Here is a 17,343-nt window from a genome sequence, read left to right as displayed (position 1 = left end):
TGATAGAGAGAGAACAGATGGACATGTCGTCCAGCTGCTTCATAAAGCCCGGTGATGAAGCTAAGCATTGCACCGCTTTCTGACAAACAAGAGTGGAAGATGTAAAGAGAGAGAGGGAGAGAGAGAGAGAGAGAGAGAGAGAGAGAGAGAGAGAGAGAAAGAGAGATGTTATTATCTTGTGAGAGCGATAAAAACCGAGTCTCTTTTTTCTCTTTGTACCAATCAAATAAAATATAATTTTAACAATACATACCAATACGATAAAAAATAAAATAATAAACAAATAGTAAAATAAGATTTATAATTTTTCTTTTTTGTTGAAGAGGAAGAGAAAAGTCGAAACCAAAACAAAAATTCAGACATCAACGAATAAAGAATATATATATATATATATATATATATATATATATATATATATATATATATATATATATATATAAAGATATATAACATTTAACATCAAAATGTACACTTTTTTTTTAAATATCAGCAGCTTATATCAAAATCTGACCTTATATTAGTCCATGAAGAGACTACGTTTCGTTTACTGAGCCATGCTTATAACATCCATCTATCGGGGGATAACTTTCTTCTACCTCTCCAACGCTTCGATCCAGAGGAATCAGAAACAGCGGACAAACAGAGGACGCTGAGTGCAAAAGTTGCGTGCAGAGGCATACATCAAAGAGAAGGAATCGAGTGTTTGCCACGAGTTAAAAAAGGAATAGTTTAAATCGAATCCTCCACGTGACAAAACTAAAAAGTCGTCGTCCAAGAAATGGGACCACTATTTTACCTTTTCTTTTCATTTTCCTTCCTTCCAATATTAGCATCTCTCTCTCTCTCTCTCTCTCTCTCTCTCTCTCGTACGTTGCGTTTCCTTGACGTTCAGAGCCAGGACGGAAGGAACGTGGGCGTGCGAGCACAGGAACGGGTTTGATTTAAGGCGCACTAGTCCCGTGACGCTGCCCTCTCCTATGACCTGAGGAAGATAGCGAGCCGTGAGGAATCAAGAACAAGACGTGATGGAGAGGAAGGATGTGAAGACGCACCCCGCTAACAGGTACCGGTTGCTCTGCTTCTAACTTGCAATGATCTCACGGCTTCCACGTCTCGGATTCTGTCTGAAATCTTCTTGCTGTTGGCGATGGATGTTCTTGTTGTCGAGAATATGCTCGATTGTAGTTGCTACCGCTCTTCTCTCCATCTGATTCCATGTATAAATATTTCTCTTTTGCTTTGGGTTGTTGTGTTGCTATGTGGGAGATTGTTGAGGGGGTTGACGATGACAACGGCGTACCCACCGGCTGCTGCGTCGCCGTTCACCATCTTCTACGCCGGAAAGGTCAGAGTCTACAACGCGATCCCGCCGGAAAAGGTATCTGACTCCGGATCTAGATCCGTTTTGTTGGAACATCTCCCCACACTGCACGCTTTGGACTCGCCACTCCAGCTGAAGCTTTTGGGTCGACACTGAAGCAGGCCCAGGCGATCATGCTCATCGCCGCCGCCGTTGCTGGGGCTACGAAGGTATCTGGCGACCGGACTCCTGCTGCCGCCGAGAAAGCCCCCGCAATTGTCGGCCCCAGCGCTGCCGCGGCCGCCGCGGCGCTCGGGCCGGTGCTCACGAGGTCTCTGTCACTGCAAAGCTCCACTGCCGGCGGGCAGCCCCAGCCGCAGCTGATGCCTACCGCCAGCGACGCTCTGTGCAAGCTGCAAGATGGTCGGAACTCCCCCCTCTTCCTTGGTTCTAGTGGTTCCTTTTTCTCCACCATTAGCTCACAGATCAGAGATTATTAGTGACTCCTCTTCTTGCTCGCTTGCAGAACTGCCCATGGCAAGAAGGCACTCGCTTCAGCGTTTCCTGGAGAAACGCCGGGACAGGTGAGCTTCCTGCTCCACCGTCAACTTGTTCTTCTTTCCATGTTCTCTCTACTTTTGTCAGGAAATAATCCTGTTGATTCGTGTCCGATCACGTAAACTTCAATCTAAATCCATATCAGTTGGCTTGATTTAGGCAGTATACTGCATAGTTATCAGCAATCTATAAACATAGAATCACACCTGATTACATTCCTTTCATGTCTTCAAGTCACATCTAGGTTAATTCTTTAATAATCCGCTACAATGAACCCTAGAGAATAACTCATAAATAATCTTGTCATGACACCATTAAGATATGTGCATCTGAAAATTATTATTATTATTTCAGATATTTAATCTTGATATTCCAAATACCAAGTCCCTTAATTATTATTATTATTATTATTATTATTTTGTGGACATAACATCACCCTGGAGATAAATACTACATTCTTGGTGCTGAAAAATCTTGAAGCCCCTTGATGTGTGGATACCATGACTAGGACACTATCCACAGAATATTTCACAGGATAAAAGGAAACCCTAAAATTAGATTATGCCCGTTTCAATTATAATTGGGGATTTGGGGAACATGAGTTAGGTAGCAGGTCGACATTTCCAACGTTATCGATGTGACGCGCACACGGGTGATGCAACCGTGCGAATGCCCCTTGCTGGTTTACCAGCCTCGCCTCCTCGTATGATGACCGGAGGCAGAAAGGGTCCCAAATGGGGCCCTTTCACAGGAGATCTTTCCATTCTACAAAATTTGGCATTTCCTTTATATATTATGCCTGTCAAACCTCTAAATCATCTTCCCAATGACTACTTTGTGCAGGCTGGCAAATAGGGCCCCCTATGCTGCAGAAAAGTCCTCGGACATGGAAGTAGCCTCGGAGGAGAGGCCTCAACTCACCTAATCAGCTTGCAGTTCGTCACTGCCATAAGAAACTTGTTTAGGAAAAGCTGCTATGCTGCCACTCGTAGTTGAATCATGAACTTTGTGTTAGGTCACCTTAACTGATGTCTCTCACTGCATCATTTTACTGTCCTATGATGAACCTCTTGCATTCATGAACATGCAATTATTACTAATGTTGAAGTGCTGTGTGGCATGCAGTATCGATGTTTGATACACAACTTTAGACATTAATTTCCGCTTACTGTCCTTGTGATCTAATAGCAAACTGCAAGTGATGTAAAAAGAGTGGCGAACACTTACAGATATTTCGTAACAACAGGGGCCAGTCACAGAGTCCGGTGGTAGTAGGTATCAGACACGGAGGATTTAGCCACCGATCACCGCACGGAGGGTGGCAGATACACCTACGAGACAAGGCAATTAGGAAAACAACAGCATGAGAACAATTAGAGTGTACGAAGAAGACATCAAGCTGAAACGTTGTCAGCAATGGTTTTGCTGTACCAAGTCTCGTAGATGATGCAAAAGCTGCTATTGCCGGAAGTCATGCATACACATAATACGGTAGAAAGGCAGCTAATGACTTCTGACTTCCACTTTTGACATATCGCACGATTCCACCAACTTTGACGTTGGCAACCAAGACAACAAATTAGTTTGAATTCCCAATTCGAAAGCAAACTATACATGTATTAACGAAAAACAGGTTCACAATGCATATAAAACACAACACCATAGAGTAATCAGAATATTATATGTGCGGAAGGGTTCATCATTCCATTGTAAAGCATCTTATGCTAGACCATCAAAGAACAGAATTGTAAATCCACTCCTTTCAGTTCGAATGTACTACAAAAACAATTGATCAAGGGAATGAAACTGCAAAGAAGAAGTCATACTTATCCAAGATTCATAACCTTAGAATAAATCAGCCAGATCTACAACCATGACAAAAATTTTAAGCAGTCCAAGATGTTTCACCCATTACAGTAGCTAGTGCCACCAATTCTAAAGTTCCCAGGTCAAATGGATCAGATGTCTAAGCGAGGCCAAGAACAGGATCCATACAATGGAACTGCTTATTGACCAATCGAGTCCAACCCAATTGAATGTTGACATATAGATATACACACTCAGCAGGTTTTAAGATATTTAATAATAGGCTCATGTTTAGTTTGACAAATTGTAAAAAGCATTTAAAAAAAAATTAATCGGAACTTGACTAGGCCAATCGTCTTACTCCCAAAATCAATTAAACAGGGTAAGAACAAAATAGAACCCGCAATCTCTATTTCTCAAGTCAAATTTACAAATTTAAGAGAAGAAAATAAGACCACCTGATTGATACAGAAATTAGTTGGTGAAAAACTCCTTCTCTTGCGGCCCAATCTCCAATATTTTCTTCCCTCAAGGTAGAACTTGAACAAATACATTACAATATAAGATGGAACATAACCATCTATTAGTTAAAGAGACCTTATGTTCTGAATTGCCTGGTTATAATTCTCCCAGTCATAATATATTGACTTCATATTCACTAATTAAAGTTCTTTGAAGGATAATCACATGAAATAGATTGATATGGCATACGTTATGAGGTAAGAAGGTACTAAATTGTTTTAGCTTCGACCAATTATTAAACTGTCCTAAACTATAGTTAAAGTACCATCTTCATACTATTCCAATGAGCAGATACGCAGCAACTAAAGACTGTGTGTCACAAGGCAGGCGTAAATTGAGTTGTCCGAATCGGATAATAGCACGATGTAGGTGCCATTAACAAGCGCAACATGGTACATGATACATGTAACACTGTAGATACTGTGTCCTTGTCAATAGGCAAAAGCAGCATATCAGACATTCCTTTTCTAAAAGATGACAAAGGCTCTATTTTCAAATTATATCTTAGAATGATTACAAACCAATGATATACTGTTTTTCTTTTAGAAAAATATGCTAACTGCAAGTTAGCATATAAAAGCAAATCAAATATAAATATATCGCATATTGATTTGTACATGTTATAATGAAGTCAAAAATGTACATCATCTCTTCCTAAGACCTTCGACTGTCTTCTTCTGGAAATGAGATGCAACTAATATAACTTGAAGCTTCATACAGATTTTTCATGTTGCAAAACATTAACTTATATAGTAAAATTAAATAGGGCTTTCAGTATAAGGGTTTTTGTTTGTCTTTGTTTTGAAAGAAGGGCAACACACCTACAAACAAGCTAATTTTTTTAGTTTAATTCGAATTGAGAGATCATAAACACTAAATTTACTGGAAAAGGGAAGAGCTTATCAAACCGATAATAGAATGTACATGGAACAAGATACGTCAAGCTCCAATTACAAGCATCTCTCTGCATTACTTGTTGGATTGTGAAAGAATTACACATTAAATATCTTAAAAGGTCAAATTACCTACAGCATTTGCGCATCCAATTTATGTGCTTTAAGCAACAAAGATTCACATCGACAAGTACACGATCCAAACGAAGCTTAAGGGAAAGAAGGCACAGAGGTAGGGTCAGGGGTTACCACCAACGAGGGCCGCGAAAACCGGCGTCAACTTCTTCTCCTTGTCGACCCCTCCCTCCTCGCCTCCTCGGAGCGGTCGTCGTCGCCTTCGCCAGCACCCGAGCCGTGATGGGGCCCCTCGACTCCTCCTGCTTCGTCGTCTTGTACATCTACCTCGACATCCTGTGCCTCGGAATCAGCGGCGGCGGCGACTCAGTGATTTCCGTCGATCAAGGGAAGGAAGGTGATAGGAAATGAGGCGGCCCGGGGTTCGAGGGGCGGAAGAAGCGCGCAGTGGGGGGAAAGATCCGGGAGGCGGTAGCCGAGTGGCGGAGGACGAAGAGGGACGTAGGCTGCGATGCGACGGCCATAGTGGCGGCGGAAGCAACTGCCATTTTTCTGGTCGTTCGAACGGCGAACCAGTGGAGCTCGGGTTTAACCCCTCGATGAGCGCAACAGCTCGACGTGGCGAACATCGAGGAGACGAGAGAAGTGGGACCAGGTCGGTGCCTTGTTGATGTTCTCCAACTCCGCCTGCATCAGCCATCTTTCAAGTCGTGACACGAAACAACTCTAAGCTCTTAAAACGTTCTCGAACATGAGGATCAGATGTTCCAACCAAGGCAAAATATGCGAATTCTGTGGTCCCCACTCGGCCAGTGCGATGGGAAAAAGCCGTCACCCTGCCTATATCTTCACAGCCGATCCCTACCCACCTCCGAGTTGCGCCAGCCGGGACATCCGGAAAATTCTAAACGTAGTGGTTCAAGGAAGGAGGAATCTTATGATTACACAGAGAGATAGAGAGAGATAGAGAGAGAGAGAGATTGTCTTGGACTCAGCCGCCACTCAGTGAGTTGCTTGGATTTTAACACGTCATCAAGTCAATCGGCTTAATCCGATGACGGAGGCAGAGTCAGACGCCAACGATGACAAGTTTTGATGCGACAAGCTAAAATTGCTTTGTTCGCGTTTCTGTAAGGGATCGGGATCATCCTGCGCAAGATGGAACAGTAAACCAGCTTCCCGCTACGCTAAGTATGGAAGACGGGTTGTGTGAACTAGAAATGGTTGTGGAGAAGAGGAAGGAGCGGTGGGCATTGCAGCTCGGAGGAGTGAAGGATAACGCCACACCTTCCCAATATACATGGTAAGCCGCCCGAATCCATGCCACCTCCCCAGACATAAGCGAATGCAGCTCCTTCGCATTTGTTCCCGCTTCATTTCCATCCAGGGAGCCTTGTTTCCCCTCCCTCCCCCCCTGCCCTCCTCGTCCTCCGCTCGCAGCGGCCGCCGTCGTCGACCGGCCGGTGCTTGATGCTCTTCACGAGAATCCGCTGGAGGAGGAGGAGCGCAGGCGTTGAGAGTGAAAGAAGTGATGAAGGGCGAAGAGATGCTGCAGCATTGTCTGATGTCGAAGTCCTCGGAAAGCGAGGGGAAGGAGGACGAACAGGCGGTGGTGATCGACGATCCTCCCTTGACGTGGAATGACGGTAGTGCCGCCATGGGAGGCAGCAAGAAGAGGTTGCTCTCGAAGCAGCTGTCGATGAGAGAGACAACGAGGGAGGCCAAGTGGGAGAAGCGGAGAAGGCAGACACTTCACAGGAGGCACATGATGATGGAGGCGGGAAACGATGAGGAGAAGGCCGTCGAGAAGGAGCCCGGCGATGACGGCGAGAGGAGGCTGAGCGGAAGAGTGAAGAGCCTGACCGATGAGGACCTTGATGAGCTGAGGGGATGCATAGAACTCGGGTTCGGGTTCAGCGAGGAGGAAGGCGGCCATGACCTCCGCCACACCCTCCCCGCACTCGACCTCTACTTCGCCGTAAACCGTCAGGTCTCTGACCCCAAGCTGTGGTCCTCGCCGAGCCCTGCCTCGACCCCTACCTCCACCTCGTCTCCGTCAACCTTGTGCGGCCCTCTGAGCCCCCGCAGCCCCGATGAGCAGACGCGTTCCGGCTCGTCCGAGGCCTGGAAGATATTCAACCCAGGTGCTGATCTACAACACCATGTCAACCTATCGATCTAACACATATAGAACGGAAATGTTGATGACAACTAGGGTGGTTTGGGTGCTGAACAGGAGACAATCCGCAGCATGTGAAGGCGAGACTGCGGCACTGGGCGCAGGCTGTGGCGTGCTCTCTCAAGCAAAGCAACTGACAGCGATCTCATGCATGCGAACCCTTCCGAGAGAAGAAGCGGCAGATCTATTCGAGTCATCTCTCACATCCATTCTACGTCATCATCCACTATTTGACACTTACTGCGAACTGTTACTGTTTGATGTCGTCGGTTCATCAGCCCACTCCTTTTCTTCTTGTTTCTTTTCTCTTTTTTCTAGTGTCATCAGCACCATTACATGGATAGTAAATAGGAAGAAAATAAGCTTGCACCCATGGACGGAATCATTGCATACAGCCTGTCACCAAGAGAGATGATCCAAGAGCAGCAAGTCAACTTGGTGAATTCAATGGGAAGCAATAGTTTTTCTGGTACCATTTTTGCAGTTTGCCTTCTCACCCAGTTTGTCTCATCCTTTAGAGTATACACTTACATATTATTTGCTCTGCTGCTGCTTAATTGATGACATCTCACAACTTATGAATCAAGACTCAGTTAGATCAATCCATCCATCGCTTCAGCATTCTCCAAATCAAATATGATATGACAAATCTTTCATATCTTGGACCGAACACTATATCAGTGTGACATTTAAGTTACCAAATGGACAAGATGATCACGAGGAGGAAGAAGAGAGAAATAAAACGACAAGCCAAAGAAGAGAATTATTAGGCGAAACTTGGACTTGACCTTCACAAGTGGAAGAGTTTTTAGGGATCAACTCAAGTCCATCAACTTGGTTGACAGGAGTCTGCTCGCCATCACCAAACCGGGCTGGCGGCGTCGTCCTCACACGCAGAAAGAGACCCAAGAAGGACGTCGTCATCAGCATAAGATGCGAAGAGGAGATTACCGATTCGACGGTCCGGATCGCGTGAATGCGTTTACCGGGTCAAATTTTTTGGGCGCTGAAGGCATTAACTCCTAATCCTACCAAGACCAAGCTGTGGCAGCTATTGCATTCTGCTTTGGGTGCGACCAAAACCACGGTCCGCCTTCGCAGTAGACCGCAGCCCATCAACGTTGAATTCTCTCGCTCTCGGTTGCTCATCTTCCTCCGTCTTGCACTCATCCACCACCTTGAGTTGAGTGTTATGCCTCCTCGCTCAGTCGCAGCTTCCCACACGTCTAAAACTTCCTTCTCTTTAAGCAAGTATTTATACGTTGTTGCTTCTTTCTCGACGAACTGCAAGAGGAGGGTAGAATGTCCACAGCCGATCAATCGATGGGAGGCGGAGGGGGCGGGGGCGGCGGCGATAACGCTGGCGTGAAGATAAGCAGCGAGATTGTGGTGGCGGCCATCATATTCTTCTTTATGGTGGTCGTCCTAGCCTTCTTCTTCTATCTATACGCCAAGCGGCGCTTGCGCTCCGCCCTCCGCACCCGCTCTCGGTCTCGCTTTGACTTCGCCGCCGCCGACCTCGGCCCCCTCCCCGTCCCGGGTCGTGGCCTTGAAGCCGCCATGCTTCGGTCGCTGCCCGTCACCGTTTACCGGGCGGCGGACTTCAAGCAGGGGATCGAGTGCGCCGTCTGCCTCTCCCAGTTGACCGACGGTGAAGTGGCTCGGCTGCTCCCTAAGTGCGGCCACGGTTTCCACCTCGATTGCATCGACATGTGGTTTTGCTCTCACTCCACTTGCCCCCTTTGCCGAAGGCCCGTCGGCATCAACCCAAATGCCGAGCCCGTGTCAGGGTTACCGACCGTTCATGCTCAGATGAATGCAGGGGATTCTGTAACAACTGCTACAGTAGAAAACAGAGATGGCTCGCTGGAGAGTTCTTCGAGCTCTTCAGGAGCACTTGTGATTGAGATACCGCGTAGGGTAGCGGAGGCGTTCCCGCCGACGAGTAGGCTGACCACGGAAGAGGCGACATCGCCTGTTCCAGCGAGGTTTAGGTCGCTGATGAGGCTGTGGAGCCAGGGGAGACGGGCTGCCGGTGCGTCACATAGCCTCAGCGAAGGAGGCGACACAGAAGCGACGAGGGAGGGATCGAGTGGGAAGCATTGATGCATCAAGTTCCGAGCTGTATAAAGTTGATTTCTTTATTCTATTGAGGTGGTGAATAATAATTCACAAATTAGTCGCTTAGATTCATTCTCATTTGTCGATCCAAATGAGTATATCGTTTGTAATTATTGGTACGTGCATCGAAAACACTGATAAATCGATTGTGAAGTCTCTCTTATTTTGCTCACTATAAATACTAATACTCAAAATAAACAGTAAAAGATATCCTAAATAAAAACTAATTTAATAATTAATCATAAAATCGATCTTACGTTGAAATTTTACCTTCGTCACTTATTTTTTATAAAAAATAAAAAATAAATATATTAATTATTAAGCATAGCAAATGTGATGGGAGACGAAAAATGGATTGGGAACTAAAGTGAAATCATACATGATAAACAAATCATCATTACATGATTTCCTTGTAATAATATTTGAATAAAATAATCTTTAGTCCAGATTAATCTGATTAAGATAAAGATTCATCATTTTTAGCTTGAGTTTATCTTTTTATAAATAAAAATATATATTATACAAGGTTTGAGAAATCATAACTATTCATATTTAAAATAAGAAAAAAAATGTCAGAAATCTTACAATCATGAGTTGGGTTAACAGATATTATATCACATGAATTAAACCCAAAAATTTAAACTTCTAAATTATGAGCTACACCTAATAAATGTAATTTGATTTTTTTAATCCTTATCCTTAGAAATATGAGGTTATCTTTTCGGGACATCTCTCTAAATCTCACGGATATGAATGTTCTCAACATCTTCCTCTTTATTTTCTTTCTCTTACTTTTAAGGGTGTTTTATTAAATATTACTTATTTTCTGATGTTACGAAACAGTTCACTTATTTGCATCTATCTATCGCGATGTGATTCATCATCAAATCATGTTTGATTGGCTCAATCCAAAAAACAAAAAAAAATCAGTTTTGCTCTCCACCTAAATATTTTTTCTCTAACACCTTTTTGCAATCTGCTCCTATTTCTTGAATGGTTACAAAGCGAAAAAGAGGAGAACATTTCTCACTTTTACAATAATTTTTAATACCTTAAGCACTTAGAATTTTTCACATTATCGATTGCACTTTTGTTACTCTTTCACGTAGAAAATGGTCAAGTATTTATAGGTCATAATAACTTTTGAATTGGAGCAAAAAAGTATCACTTCTTCGGATTTCGGGATACTGATGGTACCACTGTCATTATTGGACAATACTACCACCTGTAGACTAATATTGGGTGGTACCATCACTCAGTTTGGACGGTACCATGTCTGGGCGATACGACCGCCTGACAAAGTTCGGAGACCGAGCTCTAGCGGTACCATCAGTCGACAGCATTAACTATCAATGATACCATCGTCCAGAACACTTGAGAGACCGAGTCCTAGGCAGTGTCACCGTCGGCCGTGATTTCAGATGCTGAATGAGTTGTTCAATCCAACCCAAATCAGCCCCAATTGGCCCCTAATTGAGTTAGTGGGATCACCTCCCAATCCTAACTCAATTTAATATTCTAACTACGATTAAGGCAAGCAATTAGTGTAGTATGTCGATTTTTCTCTCGGCGATCCTCTAGCGAACTTCTTGGCGAGTCTTCTAGTGCATTTTCGGCGAACTCCTGATGAACTCTTGGCAATCTTCTGATGAACTTCTCGACGATCTTCCGAACTCTTGACAATCCTTTGACAAACTCTCGGCGATCTTCAGTTGAGCTCTCGGTAAGCTCCCGGTACATTATCAGAATCTTCGACTCTAGCCCATCATCTGCTTTACGCCTTACTGCTATCATAGTTAATCCTGCACACTTATCTCAACATATAGATTAGGTCAAATAATTTACCAATTGATTTCATCATCAAATTCCAAGATTCAACACTAACATGATCCCTTTTTTTATTTTTATTTCTAAAATAATAACTCATGAAAAGCATCATGTAATTTTGAAATAAAGTAAAGGGATTCTGGTTACCTTGTTGTTGAGAGTCATCAAAGCGAAGTTTGCCACTTCGTCTTTATCGGTTTGCTTCTAATCTTCTGAGGTATTCGTTTCGTCCCAAAGTGCTTTCTTCTTCTTGCGTTCATAGCAAGTAGTTGCATTCCTTTTAAGTTCATTTTTGTTCTTTGATTCTTGTTTTAAGAAATTTTTAAGCTTTAATACGAGGAGTTCAAGGTCATTATCATCATTACTTGAGTCATCACTCAAGTGGTATTCTATTGTTCGAAATGTCAAATCCTTCCTATTCTTTGGAAGGTTGTTCTCATGTTCATTTTGTGCCATACAACTCATTTCATAGGTCATTAAAGACCCGATAAGTTCTTCAGAGGAAAATTATTCAAATTCTTAGCCTCTTGAATGATCGTCATTAAAACTTTATTAACTAGTTTAAGATTCGAAAAATATTTGTCAAGAGCTTTTAAACCATTGACGATATCCGTAAAACGAGTGTATATGTCAACAATAGTTTCGCATGACTTCATTCGAAATAGTTCAAAATCATGTATCAAAAAATTGATTTCCGAATCTTTAACTTTACTAGTGCCTTCATGTGTGATTTCAATAGTGTGCCAAATATCGAAAATCGTTTCGTACATAAAAATTCGATTGAATTTATTTTTGTCTAAGGTGTAAAATAGAGTATTCATAGCTCTAGCATTTAAAGAAAAAGTTTTCTTCTCCAAAGCATTCCATTCATTCATTCGAGTAGAAGACTTTTGAAATACGTTTTCAATGATATTCTATAAGTTTAAATCCATAGTAAACAAGAAAACTCTCATTCGAGTTTTCCAATAAGTATAGTTCATCCTATTGAATATAGGGAGACAAATGATTGAAAACTCTCTTGAAATCCAAAAAGAGCCATTTTTCTTGGGTGTTAAACTAAATAAGAATAACCTAGCTCTGATACTAATTGTTAGGAATGAGTCAGCACTAAGAGGGGGAGGAGGGAGGGGGGTGAATTAGTACAGCGGATAAAAGTCGTCGGTTTGAAAACTTTCATTCGATTAAAACTGATTTCGACAAAAATCATTTCAGAGAGATGTTAACTTTGAAATCATATTCATAAGTGAAATGGAATTAAAGCAAGTAAAACAATTTGCAATAAGAGAAAATAGCAAGAACAGAAATGTAAATCATTTTATAGTGGTTCAATCATTTCTAGAGGGGTATTTATAGGCCTTAAGTTGATTCAAACTTGGAGCCTTAAAAGGTCTCATCTTGGGTTTTCCGAGTCCTAGTGGTACCACTACCTGTAGCACTGACATTGGGTGGTATCACCGCCTAGTCTAGTAGTACCACTACTTGGGAGACTATATTTGGGCGGTACCATCACCTAGACTGGCGATGCCACTGCCTGACAATCTTGGAGACTGAGTCTGAGCAGTACCACCATCTGACATAGTCTTGAAGATTGTGCCACGACGATTCTACTTGTTGGGTCACTATTTGGGCCCTTCATTTTGCCTAACACAGTCCATACATAGGCCCAACTGACCCCTAATTAAGTTGGCTCAATTTTAATCCTAATTATGTGCTAACTACGAAATTTAAGGCATACACTAAGCAAATCTGATCCGATTAGTCTAGGTTTCTTCTGAGGAGCTTCCAGCGATCTTCCGACAATCTTCTAGTGAACTTTCGATGATCTCTCGGTAATATTCTAGCGGAGTCCTAGTAAGCTCCTGGACTTCATGACGATCTTCTTGGTGAGTTCCAACGAACTCTCGAACTCCCAATGAAATCTCGTTCTTGACTCCGGGACTTCGTTTTGCTTTATGCCTTGATCACTATTGTATTTAATCCTGCACAAATAAAACCTACTTTAATCTAGACAATTATTACAAAGCTTGAATCATGTTATCCGGCATGTCATTGGTTCATCGGTGCTTCATCCGATTCTTCGACGCATCGTCCTCTCTTGTGGCTTATTACCCAATTGGCCAGTTGACCTCCGCAACTCCGATTTCCTTAGTACAATTTTCGTTCTTCTTGGCCCGATGCCAGAACCCATGGCCCGAAGCTTTTTGCCGACACGTCGACCGATCTTTCTACTTAACGTCCAATCTTCTGACATATTTCTCTCCGGCCCAATTTGATTCTTCCGTCCAATCTTCTGACATATTTCTCTCTGGCCCAATTTGATTTTTCCTGCTTTAATTATCTCTCCCTGATCGAAACTAGTTCTGCATCATTTAAACACATATTAAATCATAAACACTATCAATTGGTTTCATCACCCCAATCATATATGATAATTTTAATATTTCTATCTAATTATTTCTCAACTTAATTAATGTATACCTAAAAGTATCAATAGTATATTAGAGATATATAATCATATCTCAATAGATTATTTATAAATATGATGAAATGTCTCTCTCCACTAAAACAAGAAATATGGAGTGACCCACAATTATATGTATATATAATCTCGAGAAGTTTATAAAACTATATTTTATTTTAATATTTGATTACATGATCATTATAAACTTAATAATATTATTAATTCTATATAAACTATCATATAGAATTTAAAAATTAACTTGTATTGAATCATAAATAAATTAAGTTTACAACTACTAAAATGAATATAATATCCTAATAATTTTAGATAAAAATTAAATTTTAAAATTATAGAAACATAGCATGCATCTTAAGATTAATCAAATGAATTATTTCTAGGCGTAGGCATTAAATACCTCGTACTATTGCTTTCGTTTTAAGATTATTTCTTATAATGATGAATATTTCTTACTCTTTAGTTTTATATTAAAATGAATTCTTATTATTAGTAACATAAGTTGAAGTGTAAGAATTAATTCGTTAAGTATTATAAAAAAATTATGTAACATTTAATTTGAAACATATAAAGGTTAAACTTATATATATATATATATATATATATATATATATATATATATATATATATATATATATATAAAACCAAAACCTTATATCCTTCACATGACTTTTTTTACCATAGAAGTAGAACTTTACTATAAACATTTTTCTTTTATGAGTTTATATAATATTTATAAACTTAGGTGATTTATGTTTTAATTTTCTTTTATTGTTACCCACTCCTTGTATATTACCTACATTATTATCAGCATTTCCTATTTTAATCTTAATTTCTCCTAAACACATACACTAGTCAACTCATTTAAGTTTTACCTATATTTAATTTTATCATAGTAAATTTTAAATTAGCCTAACTAAGAAAAATAAAATTAAATAAATTATATAAGAAATGACTCAACTATATTCATACCCAATATTTTTTAGCCTTATAACTTTATTAGTCATATTGAGGATATAATCTTGCATTCCTCGAATACCATCATATTGAATTTTAATCAGTTATTTCATTAAGATATTAGCTAATGACTTATCAGTAAATTTAAATTAATCATTAAATATTTTAGTATGTCAATTATAGACTATAATGAAGTTTAAATATTATTAGTAATTATCATAAAATCGAGCAATTTAGACCTTTTCAATCATTTATCTTAATTATTTATTCTATAGAACCTTCAATAATTATGCTTGTGATCTTTTCAATTAATACGATCAAGGTCTAACACCCCTAATGTAAATTGTGTATACTGAATCCATTTATAATTAATTAATCTAGAAACTATATGGATACTAGAAGTATAAAAATGCATGAAAGGAAGTACTACTATAAAATATAAAATAATATTAATGAGTTTTCAAAATATAATTAACTATTAATATCATTTATATTTGGTAAAATATTAACATATCTAGTATTCACTCAAAATTATTTATAGAGGACTAATATCATCCTTATAGAATAATCTTGCTATCTTTAGATATATAACCTTAAACTATAAAGATATCCAAAACAATATCATTTTATCTCATCACATAATTATTTACTAATCATAATAATTATTAAATATTAATCAGTATAAAAAAACTCATATAATAATTATAATTATGATAAAACATAAATCACACCTTCTATATAAAAATAAATATCATTTCATAATTTTCTTTCATGCTCATGTATTTAATAATCACATAAACATCTAAAATAATATTAAAATTTATAAATAACATAAGTAATTAAATTTAACAATAATAAATTATATCAACGTATCTTAATGCTGCGATGCTCCATTTGTAGTAGTCGTTCGATGCGTAATAACTAGTCTCGGCCAAAAGCTATGATTATTGTGTACATAGCCGTCGTAGCACTTCCATTATCATTGTTTGTTATCAACCATTATCATTGTTTGTTATCAACCATTATCATCACTCATGATACTTGTCCTTTAGCGACAACACAAAGAAACCCCTCGATGCGACCCACCCATGTTGGTTCTACCATTATCAGTGTTACTATGTGTGCAGCATCGACAACCACGATAGGTCACAATAATGCCTAGAAGGGGTTGTTGGATACAAACTATAGTGACGCAACACCTAGGCTACTACACACAAATAGAAGCGATGCAACAACGATTGTCATTGGCATAGTCATTACCTACAACTTTGCCTACTACTAGGTTGGTGACCAACGGAGGATGCCACCCTCAAAATGTTGCTACCGATAGTAACCCATTGAACAAATACGAGCAACATATCTTAGTTCCATCACATTACAATGTCCGCAAGCAAACGAGGAGCACTAAAGAATATATTTAGAGATTGAAAAAGATGGATGAGATAGGAAAGTAAATCGATAACACAAACGGATTGTTTAAGAATCGTACAATCAAAATCGAATAATACTTTTTCGCAAGCAACGGGTACTAACAAATAAGTCTAAATGCAAAATAGATCAAATATACATTTATGATCTAAGATGACTTCAAAACATGGTTTTGATATCAAATATAAGTATAAAAATATAATCATACTTTTGTTATGTGAAAAAATCAGAACACATGGATCAAAATCAAATAATGATAGATCAAAATCAGGATTACGTACCTTTCAATGTTATTCAAAAAACCTTTATATGATTTATAAGCAATAACAGATCCGAAAGCTACAGTAATATAGATATGTAAGAAGAATTAAACTTATTTTTTCATCTCTTTTTATCATTCAGAGAACTATTATGAGCGATGTAAAGAGATATAATAAAAGATCTATAATCTCTGAACGTATAACATAAAGTCACATCACGTATTAACTCCTTAAGAGATAATGTCTACTAATAGGTGAGAGAGTAGAGCATATAAAACAAGTAATTGGAGAGTCTCTCCTCAACCTATCTCATAAGAAATCTTATCATAAGTGGATTATTTTTTTATTGATGATAACTATAATTAAAATTTAATTAGATCTATAGTATATTTTAGTTATTAGATAGAATTATAACATCTAATAATTATATTCTCACGAGATGACGTATATATAATTGTTTAGGAGAAAGGAGTTTTAGACGTGTGGGAAGCGGCGGCTTAGCGAGGAGGCATAACAGTCAACTCAAGGTGGGGATGAGTGCAAGACGGAGGAAGAAGAGCAAACTGAGAGAGAGAATTCAACGTTGAGGTCTACTGCGAAGGCGGGGAGCGGTCGTGAGTTTGTTTTGGTCGGACCCAAAGCAGATCCAATAGGTGCCACGGCTTGGTCATGGTCGAGTTAATGCCTTGGGCACCCAAAAACATTGACCCGAACAACGCACTCACGCGATCCGGACCGTCGGATCAGTAAGTTCCTCCTCGCATCTTATGCTGATGACGACATCCTTCTTGGGTCTCGTTGTGGGTGTGAAGAAGACGCCGGCAGCTCGGTTTGGTGATGGCGAGCGGACTGCTATCAACCAAGTTGATGGCCCTGAGTTGATCCCTAAAAAGGCTTCCACTTGTGAAGGTCAAGTCCAAGTTTCGCCTAATAATTCTCTT

At 39.9% G+C, this 17,343-nt stretch overlaps 3 protein-coding genes and 1 long non-coding RNA gene across 5 annotated transcripts; 3 read left to right on the top strand and 1 right to left on the bottom strand.

The window, feature by feature from the left end:
- Positions 1-922: 922 nt before the first annotated feature.
- LOC135617267 (protein TIFY 3-like) lies at positions 923-2,982 on the top strand. 2 transcript variants are annotated; one of them, XM_065117311.1, is made up of 5 exons: positions 923-1,063; positions 1,267-1,378; positions 1,483-1,723; positions 1,827-1,884; positions 2,702-2,982. In XM_065117311.1, exons 1-5 carry the CDS (start codon positions 1,026-1,028, stop codon positions 2,781-2,783), a joined length of 531 nt encoding a protein of 176 aa, XP_064973383.1. In that variant the 5' UTR covers positions 923-1,025; the 3' UTR covers positions 2,784-2,982. The 2 variants fall into 2 exon arrangements, with proteins under 2 accessions (XP_064973383.1, XP_064973382.1); XM_065117310.1 differs by having other exon boundaries at positions 1,480-1,723.
- Positions 1,577-6,031, bottom strand: LOC108953429 (uncharacterized). The gene is made up of 4 exons (XR_010488663.1): positions 5,329-6,031; positions 3,290-3,409; positions 3,086-3,189; positions 1,577-1,988 (listed from the first exon to the last, which is right to left on the bottom strand). It is a non-coding gene; the product is annotated as an uncharacterized LOC108953429 (long non-coding RNA).
- Positions 6,032-6,621: 590 nt separating this feature from the next.
- On the top strand, positions 6,622-7,903 carry LOC135617266 (uncharacterized). Its single transcript, XM_065117309.1, has 2 exons — positions 6,622-7,298; positions 7,391-7,903. The coding sequence occupies exons 1-2, from the start codon at positions 6,686-6,688 to the stop codon at positions 7,468-7,470; spliced, it is 693 nt and encodes a 230-aa protein (XP_064973381.1). The 5' UTR covers positions 6,622-6,685; the 3' UTR covers positions 7,471-7,903.
- A 703-nt stretch (positions 7,904-8,606) lies between these two features.
- Positions 8,607-9,607, top strand: LOC135617265 (E3 ubiquitin-protein ligase EL5-like). The gene has a single exon (XM_065117308.1). It carries the CDS (start codon positions 8,636-8,638, stop codon positions 9,437-9,439), a length of 804 nt encoding a protein of 267 aa, XP_064973380.1. The 5' UTR covers positions 8,607-8,635; the 3' UTR covers positions 9,440-9,607.
- Positions 9,608-17,343: the final 7,736 nt, after the last annotated feature.

Source organism: Musa acuminata, chromosome BXJ2-7 (assembly GCF_036884655.1).
Source record: "Musa acuminata AAA Group cultivar baxijiao chromosome BXJ2-7, Cavendish_Baxijiao_AAA, whole genome shotgun sequence".
In the NCBI taxonomy this organism is placed as follows: domain Eukaryota; kingdom Viridiplantae; phylum Streptophyta; class Magnoliopsida; order Zingiberales; family Musaceae; genus Musa; species Musa acuminata.
This window is presented reverse-complemented; position numbering and strand designations above follow the sequence as displayed.